General features: G+C 32.9%; 1 protein-coding gene across 6 annotated transcripts in view; it reads left to right on the forward strand.

Moving 5' to 3' along the window:
* The window catches only part of LOC145694950 (uncharacterized), a 210,265-nt gene that overhangs the window by 135,718 nt on the left and 61,063 nt on the right, over positions 1-13,484 (forward strand). For all 6 annotated transcript variants that reach the window (XM_081771747.1, XM_081771752.1, XM_081771751.1 and 3 more), the window contains 3 exons: positions 1,825-1,963; positions 2,959-3,155; positions 6,422-6,525. In XM_081771747.1, coding sequence (XP_081627873.1) covers positions 1,825-1,963; positions 2,959-3,155; positions 6,422-6,525 — 440 coding nt within the window. The remainder of the gene's footprint in view (positions 1-1,824; positions 1,964-2,958; positions 3,156-6,421; positions 6,526-13,484) is intronic.

Consider the following 13,484-nt stretch of genomic DNA (forward strand, 5'->3'; position numbering starts at 1 on the left):
GTAAATAGTGCTAAATGCCTTCAATATAGACAGGAATTGTATATATGAATTATTGATAGGATGATGTTTAAACAAAAGTCAAGAAATGAATAATGAACATAGCATGTATAAGAAACACAAAATTGTAACATTAGCTAGCGGTGTGTGAGAGGTCCGTGATTCTGTGAATGGCAATGATTATTTTTAATAGATAATATTGTCAATGAATTCACAGCTGCCGGCTGTCAGTCTGGGACACGGCGGGTCCATACGTGGTGAATAATGGAACAACCCTATATCATATGGGTTAGGGGCAGAAGCTCCGGAACCAAAACTGACAAAAAAAAAAAAAAAAAAAAAAAAAGAGAAAAAATACGAGAAATATATTCCACAAAATCGGAAAATATTTATTTATGATCATCATTCATCAAGAACGATAGTGAGTGTGGCTCGAGGCAGGGACCGTGAGTATCAAAGCTCAGGTTACCAACGAAGCCAGCAAAAGAAAGAAAGGAACCCATTTTTTGGATATTGCCTAGGGGTTCACTCGGTATTTGATGTAAAAGAGGCGAGTGAGGGCGCGGCAACTCTGCGAAGTTCGCAATAATGGTAAGCGCACACTTCGCTCTCTTTAGGTGCCCTTTTACACTTCCCATATCTCTAAGTATAGTAATATTTACATTGTTTTAAAGCCAAAGAAGCACTCTACAACTTTTATTTGAAGCTTTTCTACAAATTATCGAATACACAAAAGTTAAAATATAAAAAACGGAAAAAAGTACACATAAAAATGTAAAAGTTTACATATTTCTACGAATATTTCTTAAAGTATTAACCCTAGCAAAAATTATTAAGAAAATTTTTTTTCTAGATCGTGATTCAAGGAAGAAAAGTGTAAAAACAGTTTAAAGATCGAATTAATAATAACGGAGATATGAGCGAAAAATCGAAAACCTTGCAAATCGGATGTTAAAGGGAGGGTGGAGGGGAAAGCACAAGGGGTGGGGACTTTTGGGAAAATACACTTCTAGTTGAGCCCTAACAATTGGTAGAAATTCAGCTTGTCTCGAATTTTTCCCGACAAAAACCCTTTATTTCCTGGGCTATCTGGTGGTATTCCAGAGTATGTCAAACGGCTTCTTCCTCTTGATATTTGCTTCGTATAAAATTTCAGCCTTTTATAACTATTAATTAATTTAGAATTACAAAAAGGGATCAGTTTAAGTGGTTCACCCTGGATATGTATGTAAGCGACCATGGTTGGAACAGAAGGATTATGATGCAAAAATACTGAAAACATCAACAGACATCACTACAGAAAGTAACTATAAATCTCACCTAACATTTAATCAGTGATTCGTCGAATTGAGCGCCGTATTGGAATGTAGTATTTTAAAGATTTTTAGCCACATATCAGTGTACGAAGGCAGTGTAAAATTTAGGGCAAAAATGTATATGCCTAGGGACATATATATATATATATATATTGCTTTTAGAAGAATAGTAGTATTTCAATTCAGGATAGTATTTCAGTGCAAGTTCTTGCGTCTAATGATAAAAATTGATAACAAAATAATACAATTCAATTCGTAAATGACATGCCTTAAAATTAGAAAGTAGTTAGCAGTATTTAGTTCCAGTTTGAATCCATTTTCTGTTTGTCCAACTGAGCATAACTAACAGAAGTTAAACACAAACCTAAAAAAAAAAAAAAAAAAAAAAAAAAAAAAAAAAAAAAAAAAATCTAAACTGTATTTAAAGATGTTTAGCAATAGCAGTAATAAAATGAATTACAGTGAGGTTAACGGGTCTGAGATGCACTATGATTTTCTTCTCCCTTTGTAGGTAATTTGTATTGAACCAATATTTTCCATTGTGCCTATCATAACAGAATCATTATTGGAAAGGCTAAGAACTGTTGTTATAAAGAGGTGGAGTCCTTTTACCAAGACGCTCAACTTGCAGTTCTTATATATGGATAAAGGTATTTTTCTCCTTTTTGTCAAGATAACTGTTTGTTAGTGTAAGTGTTATGTCCATTAAAACATTTCGTACCTTAATACGAAACTTTTTTCTCTAAAAGTTGTAAAATTAACACAACTATAACTAAACTTTCGTTTAATATTTCTAAGTAACTGTATGAAACTTCAAAAAGAATTTTTAAGCTGGTACGTGTTAGTACAATGTTAATTATAATCATTAATACGTAATAATTAAAATAGGAAGATAATTTTATTTAGGAATTTTATAATATGTTAAGGTATGCTTTTCAACTTAAAATTTTCTAAAAAAGTTTTTTTTTCTTCCTTTTTTTTAATTACCTGAGTGGTACGTCGTTACGATTGAAAAAAAAGTATGATATTCCGTTGATTTTATTTCTGTCAACATTGTCGAGCATGTTATTTATTACTCTATTAATTTTTGACTTTAAGCAATTAAGGTATTCTTTACCTACCAGAAAAAAATTAAATATTCAATATAAACATTTCAAAACATAGTCCGAGAGTAGCAACATGCTCGTCAGTGTTGACAGAAAAAATACAGCGGGATATTGTACCTTATTCAAACGTCAGGATGTACTACTCAGGTAAACAGACTTTGTCTTCTATAGGGATTTTATTTTGGTTATACAATATTTATTTTTTGTCTATATAATTAAATACCTAATAGACTTACTGACAAATGAGGTAAATAAAATCATTAGTTTAAGATCGCATATTTATGCTCAGTAAGTTAAGAAGATGAAATGTTGCGGAAGACAAAACAATAGTAAAATGATAAAAGGGAACATAATTTCCCAGGAAAAAAAAAAAAAAGAATGCGCTCTCAGCGAATGAATTAGTCCCTTAAACAAATGTAGAATTTTAGTGTATGATGTAGATAATTTTTGAGATATTAAATTACCCATTGATGAAACTCCTTTCTAGTATATCTGTATATAATGTTTTACTATATCTGTGTATACTTTCTTTCTTTCAGAGCTAATTAATATGTGTTTGTTTACAATTGGCGAATCGGTGACCTTTGAAATTATCGTTCAAATTATTCGTGAGAATATTTTGAATGTTACATCATTGTCGTTAAGCATGAATAAAATTAAGAGTCTTCAATTTTTGATGAAAGCAACAAATTCTCCGCTTTGTAGTATTGAGGAGTTGAATCTTTCCATGAATGAGGTATGTATCTTTGATCTTTAGGAAAATCTATAAGAAAATCTCAGTTGATATTTTTCAGCGGTATCCATATTTATTCTTGTAATGTAGTTTCACTACATTTTAAGTATAATTTTTCAGTCGTAAAATGTTCGAAGAATTCTAAAGTGTTACATTACAAAACGCCAGGCTGATTACAATTCAAAGGCTGACATTATGGCATCCTTTTAGGCACGAGGAAACTCGTATGATAAATAGGGGGCACGGTGGCTCAGTGGTAGAGCGTTCACCTCCGGTGCTTGGGGTCCCTGGTTCGATCCCAGCTCGCGCCGTGTAGACTTTGTGGTAGACAAACCCCGTGCTCGTGGGTTTTCTCGGGGTTCTCCCATTTCCTTCCACTTTCTTCATTCCACCATTTTTCTCATCTTTCATCATCACCGTCTCCTTTAGCCCAACCGGCATAATCGTGGGACGTAAAATTTAAAAGATTTCATTTCATTTTCGTATGCTAAATATATGGGGCGATCTACCACAAGTCTGAAAAACACTAGAATGCAAACAAATTATATAGAAATAAATACCTAATTCGATATTCTAGAATAATTCAGACTTTAAATAAACAGAATTTTTTTTTTTTTTTTTAAAAAAGGTAGCAGTTAAAATTAGGTAATTTAAGGTAATTATTTAAGTCTTGAAACGTCGGATGATCTTCACGTGTAGCGAAAATGTCACATTGAAGCTTTACCAAATACGAAGTCAGTTTTGCCCTCAATGTCCTACAGTCACTCGGTCCTCATGTCTCAACAAAAATATGGACATGACATCCGCATAAGCCACATTTTAAATCTGGATAAAAATTTAAAGCTTAACCGTTCTGGAAAGCTTGATTTTAATGCATCCTGTAGAATTGTAGAAAGCTTGATTTTAATATATCCTTTTGTCAAAACGCATACGTAGTATGACATGTGAAATACACAAGCAAGGAACAGACTGTTAGAGAGCACAATTTTCAAATCAATGACCGAAAATGCGCAGAATAACGCTGAATTAAAGTGACATGATAAGTGAAGGAATAAAGTATTTGCAAATAAGGGGAAAAAAGGTATCTGTTGTATCCTGGAGATAGCTGCGATTATAGTAATATACTATAATTTACAATTACTGGAATTCTTCTTAATTTCAATAAGAATAGAATTATTGCATTAACAGAAATAAAAAGAAAACTGCTTGTTTATTCTTGATATAACGTTATGGAATCGATGTTATTCCAAGCTACGATGAGCTCCAGGGTAACTTTGATGTTGAAGACGGCAAGGCTTTCGTATACAGCTAAGCACTTAATGATGGTAAAGATGAAATTGATGAATAAAAGTCTCCATCCCTCGCTATCATACAACTGTAGGAAACCTACAGATAGTTATCCTAGATAAGGACAGTTATTTTTAATATTTTATTTGATAATTGATGTTAACAATGCATTGTGAAGTTTATGGTTTAGTGTCACTTCCTGATTGAAGCAGTCTGACATTGTTTAAAAATAGAAGTATCGTGTTTACATTGACTACTATAATTTTACGGAGTTCTCTCTCCTTGTCTGGAGTAGTATTTGTTTCCGCATGTTCAGATCAGAACTTGGAATTAAGTGCTGTATGTCTCTAGTTGTTCCGATGTAAGTTAAGTTAATTTCAAAATAGTAAAATTTACGTCAAAATAGAAAGATATAACCAAAATCATAAATAGAATTGATATTGCCTTTGATATTTTAAACAGGTAAAGAGAGGGTAGGTTACTTGTATTCATTATTAATTTAACTAGCAATTTGGATAGAAGTTGTTCTGTAGGCAGGTTTGATGGAATTTAATTTTGTACCTGAAACCAGTTAACTTACCTTTCGCGCGTATATGCAGTATAATCATCATAAAAACTTTTCATGTATAGCCAATATCAAGGAGGGGATACGTACAGGAAAACGAAGGGAGAAAATGAGTCACAAAGAGAAAAATTTGAGAAATAATAGCATGTGAATTAAAGTAATGTACATTTGAAAAAAAAAAAAAAAAAACTAACCAAATTAAATAAAATATTAGTAGAAATTAAATTCATAAGTAAAGGAATATGTAATCAAACTAATCCGATCCTTGTTCATGATTTGTGTACAGTCGTCGGTTTGTAGCAGGTTCAAACCCAAGCGATGTGGTTTTTCTGGTGGACCGATACCATATCTCATTTTCTCAGGATAAATAATAATAATAAATCATATATTTGGTCTTATTTCCTTTCCGAAAAAAAGGCAATTTAGCTTTCTTTAACTTACAGGGTTTAAATGTAGAATGTTAAATGTCACCATTTCATGATACATATTTTTAAACACATAGAGACTACAATAAAAATCAGCTCCGATTTTTTTTTTTTTTTTTTTTTTTTTTTTTTTTGGTCAATTGGCAGACGTCGCCGCGTACTAATCGCCGAGATGAAGTGATCTTGACACACTTGCGTATCGGACACACTCATTTCTGTTTAATGTATGGCGCTAACCGTTCATATTGTGAAGATAGTATTATTTCATTGAGTATTTAGCACATTCTTGTATAATGTCCAGAAAACTCAGATCTTATTCTATTTATTTATAGATATTTCTGGGCATTTGCCTGGCGTGAATGAGGAAAATGTAGGAAAAACATCACTCAGAATGGTTGGTCTGAAAAAGCCTTTTTGACCGAGTGTCCCCACCGAGAATAGAACCCGAGATCGCTCGCACCAATGGTGAGAGCATTAGCAACTACACTACCCGGAACCACAATACTCAGACCTCAGAGAACTTTTAGGAATGTCTGAAAATCTTAGATTTTAAAAGATATTGTAATCTTTAATGACGTGCGTTCTGACTTTTGTTCGTAAAATTCGAATAACTAACATACTCTGTTTTTCTTGTTAGTTTTTCGTATTATGTTCTACTTTTATTACTTTTTTTGTGATTCGTGTAATATAACTTGAGTTTTGCTCTTTTAGTCTTGTTCAACCTGTGATTTAATTTTTATGGGTTGGTTTGTTTTAACATGTCTTTTTGTAGTACTTTAGTAGTACTTTTATTTGAATTTGAACTATGCTCTTTTTTTTTTTTTTTTTTTTTTTTTTTTTTTAGAAAACTTATTTTGCATTTCTAAACAGCACAGTACGCACAGTACATGTCTACCATTGGTCTTATAGTGACTGGGACAAATAGCCTTGCTGCTGACTACCCACCACCACACCATTAAACCATAATCATTCATTCATACAATCTTTTGCAGATTTCGGACTATGCTGAGTTAAGTCATCTTGATATTTTTCCACTAAGAAGCTTGGAACTGCAGTCTAATCGATTGTTTTGGCTTGATTTCGACGAATATGCAAGGTATTTTATCAAATTTAAGAAGGAGTTCCAAAACTAATGGATATCTATAGCATTTTTTATATACTACCGAGGCTGATTCGTTTCCGTCCGAACGAATTATGGTTGTTGCTTACCTAAAATATTCCACCCTTCCACCATCGATCATGCTCAATGTGGTGGCCACTTTTATGGGCCATTGAATACCACAATGCGCGTTGCAGCTGATTTGTTGCAGCTTCTAATGGTACATTGCAACTCCTGCTTTCAGGCTCTCCAGAGGTCATTTAGCGTGCAAACCCGCAATGATGATAGGCGCGATTTGAGAAGTCTAAACCACAATAATCCATGAGACTGTCATCAACTGTTAGTGGAAATATCATCGAACGAAATAGCTTGGATTAGCTACGCGCCTTTAGTGCGGAATGTGATCTTGGCCAAAAATTAGTTTCTGGATCAGGGGCCACAAAATTTTTGAACGGCCTCTAAAACGAGTTTTCGTACTTTCTACGGAATAAGCACATACTGAGTTAAGTGATAGTTTGGGTTAGACTACACTGTATGTAGTTCTCCAGAAATAAGGTGTACAAGAAAATTTTTGATTAAAATATTGAATTTTTTGATCCCAAAAGCTTGGGTGCAGTTACAGCTGTCATGCGTGGGTAGGAAACTAGTGATGACTTAAGCTTAGTTCCTGGTGCTGTTCCACACGATGGGCTCGTTGCCACTCAATGTTTGTATAAACTGGGATTAGGACATGTTGATAATTGAGCTTCCCCTGGTGCAAAAGTAATAACCTTAAATCCTTTTGAAACACTTTCTTTGCATCGATGCGTAAAGTTACAACAATTTTTTAAATCAAATCTCTATAAGTAATGCCCCAAACTTTTTCACAGTCCATGCTTTGTTCATTGTCACAATAAATCAGTTAGGTGGCGCTCATTCAACCTTTTATCCTTGCTTTTGCACTCCGCGATATGCCGTGGTATTAATATATGCACCAATAAACCAACGCATGCATCAATAACTGGCCTTGCAGATAGTTGTAGAGAAAGCTACTATAAATAACATTTAATTATAACTAGGGCTTAAATTCTATGACCTAAACACTTCGAAAATATTTATGCATGTATGCCCTAGAAAATGGCAAAACATGACAGAATGACCAGACGTTATGTATATTTTTAACAAATTTCAATAAGAATAGCAGTTTATTAAGAAGTTCACAAAATTATTTAATTTTGAATAAGTATTGGAAGGAGCATCAATTGTGAATAAAGAAGTGCAGACCTTATTGGAGCATCAATTGTGAATAAAGAAGTGCAGAAGACTAATAAAGAAATAATAAAAGTGTGTAAACATTTCAAAAATGTTAAAGTGTTAGATATTAGCAACAGTCCACGGGAGTATCATACCAGACATGGGTTGCATTTCAACGGGATAGGTAAAACAATTTTGGCAGAAAAACTATGTAATCTAGTCAAACAGCAGCCTAAGAGGGATCCTATACCATTAGCATGGCAAGTCTCAGTAGAAAATACGAAAGGTGTAGCTCCTGTAGTACTTGACAGTAGAAATACCAAAAACAAGAGCCTTGTTCAATTCAACGAAAATGCACGCTCTATTGGTGTAAGTTTAGATTATGTGGATAGAATTAGTTTAGTACAGAGGTCAAATGATTTAAACCAGAAAGCAGAAGATAGTAGCAAGGTGATAGCAGATTATGATGGCGTTATAGGGTCAGGCCAAATTAGCAGTAACATTAGTAAAGTTAGTAGTGTTAGTAATCTTAATTATGAAAACAAGTTATTGTATCCACGCACAGAAAACAATCGAGTGAACGATGTAACTACAGAAAACGGCCAAAAGCTAGAACGACGGAAGAGAACGCGAAAAATATTATCCAGTGATTTTTTATGGTAGGGGATACCGATACTACTAAATGTTCAAACACTCGTGAAACGCTAACAAATTCAAAAACAAAATTTACGCATGACAGAAGAAACTTAAAGAAACAAAATACTACACATGTATCGATAGGTAGTATTAATATTTTTCATCAAAATGTTCAAGGTCTCAATAAGGTAAAAATTAACATGCTGGAGGTACTACTTTCCACTGAATTAGATAATATACATGTAATCTGTATAACGGAACATTGGTTAAAATTAGATGAAATAGAATATTATAAAATCCATAACTATACATTAGTAGAGTGGTACTGTAGAACGGGTACCCAAAGAGGGGGAGTTGCGATATATATTAAAACAGGATTAGAGACAAATATATGTAAAAATTTTAATTACCTCAACACCGAAAAAGACTTTGAGTCCTGTATAATGGAGTTACCAAAACAAAAACTATTTATCATTTGTATTTACAGAACCCCAAATAGTAATATTAAAGTATTAGCACACAATTTAGATGAGATACTGAAAAAATTAACTACCCCAGGTAATAAAGTAGTAGTAATAGGTGACCTGAATGTTAATTTTTTGTCAAGCGAAATCGATAAAAACGTACAGGTTCTTATTGATTCATACAACTTAACGCCAGTAGTTAGGGAACCCACCAGAATAACACCGACAACAAAAAGCGCAATAGACCAAATGCTCCTAAACAAAGATGTCTTAGAATATTCCGTGAAAGTTTTCAATACCGGATTTTCCGACCATGAAGCTCAAATTTTTACTATTCTAAATGTAACCAGTAGCAATATTAATAGAATATCGAAAACTATCACTAAAAGAAATTTTAGCGCAGACAATGTGGTCTACTTCAACTATCTCTTAAGCGGTGAAACATGGGAGGAGATCTACAAGCAAACTACAGTAGATAAAGCCTGGGAATATTTCCTTAACATATATAGTAACTATTTTAATGCAGCATTCCCGACTACCACTCGTAAAATTTACACACATAAGACAAAGTCGTGGATAACTTCAGGAATAAAGAAATCCAGCAAAACAATTAGAGAGTTGACACAAAGAGTCAAACAAGAGTTATCGAACCCGGAACTTAATAGATATTACGCGAATTACAAGCGCATATATAGACGTGTAATAAAAATGGCTAAAAGAATGGAATATGACAAACAAATTGAGCATTCAAAAAATAAATCAAAAACACTTTGGAAAATAGTAAAGAGTGAAACAAACAGTAAAGCATCTTCTAGGGAGATAGGAAACATTGAATTGAATCATGTAGATACTAAAATAACTGACCCAGTATTAGTTGCTAATATTATGAACAACTATTTTACTGAAATCGGAAATAAAAGTGTAACGGGTACTAAATTCGAAAAAAAATCTACGGAAGAGAGGCTACAAAAAACGATGTTCCTTCAGCCAGTGATACCTAACGAAGTTGCTCAAATAATTTCAAAGCAAAAAGACAAATGGTCAGTAGGTTTTGATAACATTCCAATGACAATAGTGAAGAAAAGTTCCGCTTATATAGAGGAACCTTTGACATATCTTATAAACCTTTCCTTTTCATCAGGACAGTTTCCTCAAAAATTAAAATTAGCACGAATTAAACCAATTCATAAAAAAGATGATAGGTATAAGGTAGAAAACTATAGACCCATTGCCTTACTTTCGCCCTTCTCAAAAATCATTGAATCAACTATGCAAAAACGTATAGTAAGCTTCTTGGAAAAATATAATATAATAGATATTGCTCAAAATGGTTTCCAACGCAAAAAGTCAACTGAGACGGCGATATTTAATTATCTCGATTATATTCGGGATGCATTAGACAACAGGAATAAATGTACTGGCATTTTTCTTGACTTAACTAAGGCATTCGACCTTGTTTCGCATCAAATACTCCTCGAAAAACTAAACAATATCGGTGTAAGAGGAGTTGTAAATAAATGGTTCCAAAGCTATTTAGAAGATAGAAATCAAGCCGTAGAAATTGATTACACGGATCAGCGGGGTACAAGTTTCAAATATACCTCTGACATCAAACCAATAAAATGCGGGGTGCCACAAGGCTCTATTTTAGGTCCTACTCTCTTTATAATTTTCATCAATGATTTTCCAGCTTACATAAAAACAGCCAAACCAACCATGTTTGCTGACGATACAAGTCTAGCCATTACTGAATACACTGACAGTAAAATGAAAGTTAGTATCGAACAAACAATAGAAGAATTAAACTCATGGCTTGAAAATAATAAATTAAAATTAAATACCGATAAAACTACAGTAATAAACTTTCATCACTCTCGAAATACACATGTAAATAATCCTATCATATCTATTAAAAATAAATTTATAGATAACGTTAAAGCAACGAAATTTCTAGGACTCTGGGTAAGTGATACACTAACGTGGGATAGGCACGTATCTGTACTCCAAAAGAAACTTTGTAAAGTGCACTATGCCTTAAAAAGTGTGAAGACATCATTCAACATATCAGCCTTAAAAGTAATTTACAATAGTCAGTTTGAGAGTCTACTTACGTATGGAATAGTACACTGGGGAAACGCAGCAGAAAGTAAGACAATTTTTAAGATTCAAAAAAGAGTACTGAGAACAATGAAAGGTACAAAATCAAGAGTATCATGCAAAAGAATATTCCGTGAGCTTAAAATTCTCCCACTGCCTTGCCTTTATATATTACGAACGGCAATCTTTATAAGAAAATACCTGAAACCGTCTCTTAAATGCAACAGTGACATTCACACATACAATACCAGAAACAAAAGCGATTTTGCAATTCCCATTCATAATACAGCACTTTACCAAAAAGGTCCAAAATATACAGGAATACAAATTTATAATAGCTTACCCATCAACATAAAAAACTCAGAATCTGATCACCTCTTTAAACAAAGACTAACAAAGTACCTACAAGAGCACTGCTTTTATACTGTCTCGGAATTTTATAAACATGCTCAAGCTAGAAACTTGTAGTTGTATGAATCAATAGTAAGGTATTTTATTTTATTATTACATGAATAGTCATATTTATTTATATATTATTATAATCAAATATCTTGAATACGTGTTTCCTAAATACTAAATGAAGATAGCATAATGTAAAGAAAAAAACTATAGATTCTCGCACTATGAATAAAATCAGGTAGATGAATAGATAAGGTATGGTATTTCTATGTACATATATGTATCATGTTGTAAGACTAAGTGATGTATAAGGTAGTATAGTAGTAGTTTATTATATAGACAATAATAGAATTTGACATGTTCTATACCGCATGTACAAATGTACAATACTGTGGTCTCTTGAACGCAAAATAAATAAATAAATAAATAAATAAATAAATAAGTATTTTAATTTGTGAAGCTTAGATCATAGCACATTGCTGAGCCCATAAGCCTGAATGGCCTCTCCTCGTTACCAATACTGGCAAATATATTTCTATCAATAAGGGAAATTCGTGTAAAATATTTTTAAAAATATGCTTTGTATTACTTCGACTCCAAATGTGACCTAAACCTAAAATATGATTGAAATGTGCATTTATATGACCAATAACAACCTATTTTTGTGTTTGCAAAAGTCAGCCCATGTGGGTTTTTTCGGGTATTTTCGGGTTTAATTGGGTTTTTTCGAAATATTTCAATGTCTTTGGGGTAAAAATGTTAAAATATGATTTACATTTCAAGATTGTCATTGTCACAACTTGCAACATTTTTCTATTCTCTGCTGTTTTGAAAAAATGGCCGCCATTTTGAATTTTTTTATTGGATAGCCGAAAAAATCTATACAGCAAATTTAGAATGTCTCGTGCTTCTACCCTAAAAATTTGAACTTAAAAAGTCCGAAAATTGTACCCTGTAGCATGGATACACGCTATTTTGAATAATGGCCGCCATTTTGAAATTTTATGCCGACAAAATATATACAGCTAATTTAGTCTCTCGTTCTTTTACTCTGAAAATTTCAACTTGAAAGACCGAAAACTGCCCTTTGTAGCGTGGATATCCGCTATATTTTTTTAAAGAGACATTTTGTAATTTTACGTTCGTATGCCGCCAAAATCTATGCAGAAAATTTAGAGTGTGTCCAGTTTGTATCCTGAAAATTTAAAAAACAGAAAGTTGAACACTGTGTAGTACAGGCAGACAAACGAACAAATGTAGATCGTCCCAGGAGCCTGAGTGACGTTCGGCAAATATGAATACCAAATAGCTATATTATTTTGAAACAAAGACATAATTCATCAAAATGTCTTATATGAAATAAATATTTTTCAACGTAAAATAAATGGTTTTATTGTTGAAGTTCACTTTCGATGCTTTGTGCGTTCAATTACGGGAATTTCCCGAGCATTTGTTGCAAGACGGTTCTTTTCTAGTGTTTGCTAACTATGGAAAGTAGAAAAACCGCACTCCCGGAAAATCCCCTATGATATAGGTATAGGTGTAACGTATCTCTGTTCGGACCCCTTCCCCCATGGGAAGGAAAATACTATTGTAAACAAAAGTGCATTAGCACCTGTATTCTGCATATCCTTAGTACATTCAATAATAAGCTTAATGCTATAAATTAGGAATGGCCAAAATTTTCCGGATTCCGGAAATTTCACTTTCCGGATTTCGGAAAATTCCAGAATCCAAAAATTTTTCCGAATTCCAGAATTGGCCATCCTTACTATAAATGAGAAACTGAAATCGGCATTGATCATTTTTTTGTATTTATCACCACTTCTTTAAAATTATCGAAACAAATGAATAAATTAATCTTTACGTGACAATTTTGGATTTGGAAAATGAAATTTATTCTTTAAACTTACACATCAACTACAGGAAATTGCTTTAAGAAGTCCTTTTTTTTACCCTCAATAAATGTATAAAGTTCCTTACAAATAAATTTCAAATTTTCCGTGATACAGTCCCTGTCATCTCTTCAAAATTATGTAAGCAGATGAACAAAATATATTAATCGTTGATAGACGGTGAAAGGTGAGTTTTGGATTTGCAGAATGAAAGTTACTTTTTAAATCTATA

This window comes from Thermobia domestica, chromosome 9, assembly GCF_964235325.1.
Source record: "Thermobia domestica chromosome 9, izTheDome1.hap1.1, whole genome shotgun sequence".
Taxonomy (NCBI): Eukaryota; Metazoa; Arthropoda; class Insecta; order Zygentoma; family Lepismatidae; genus Thermobia; species Thermobia domestica.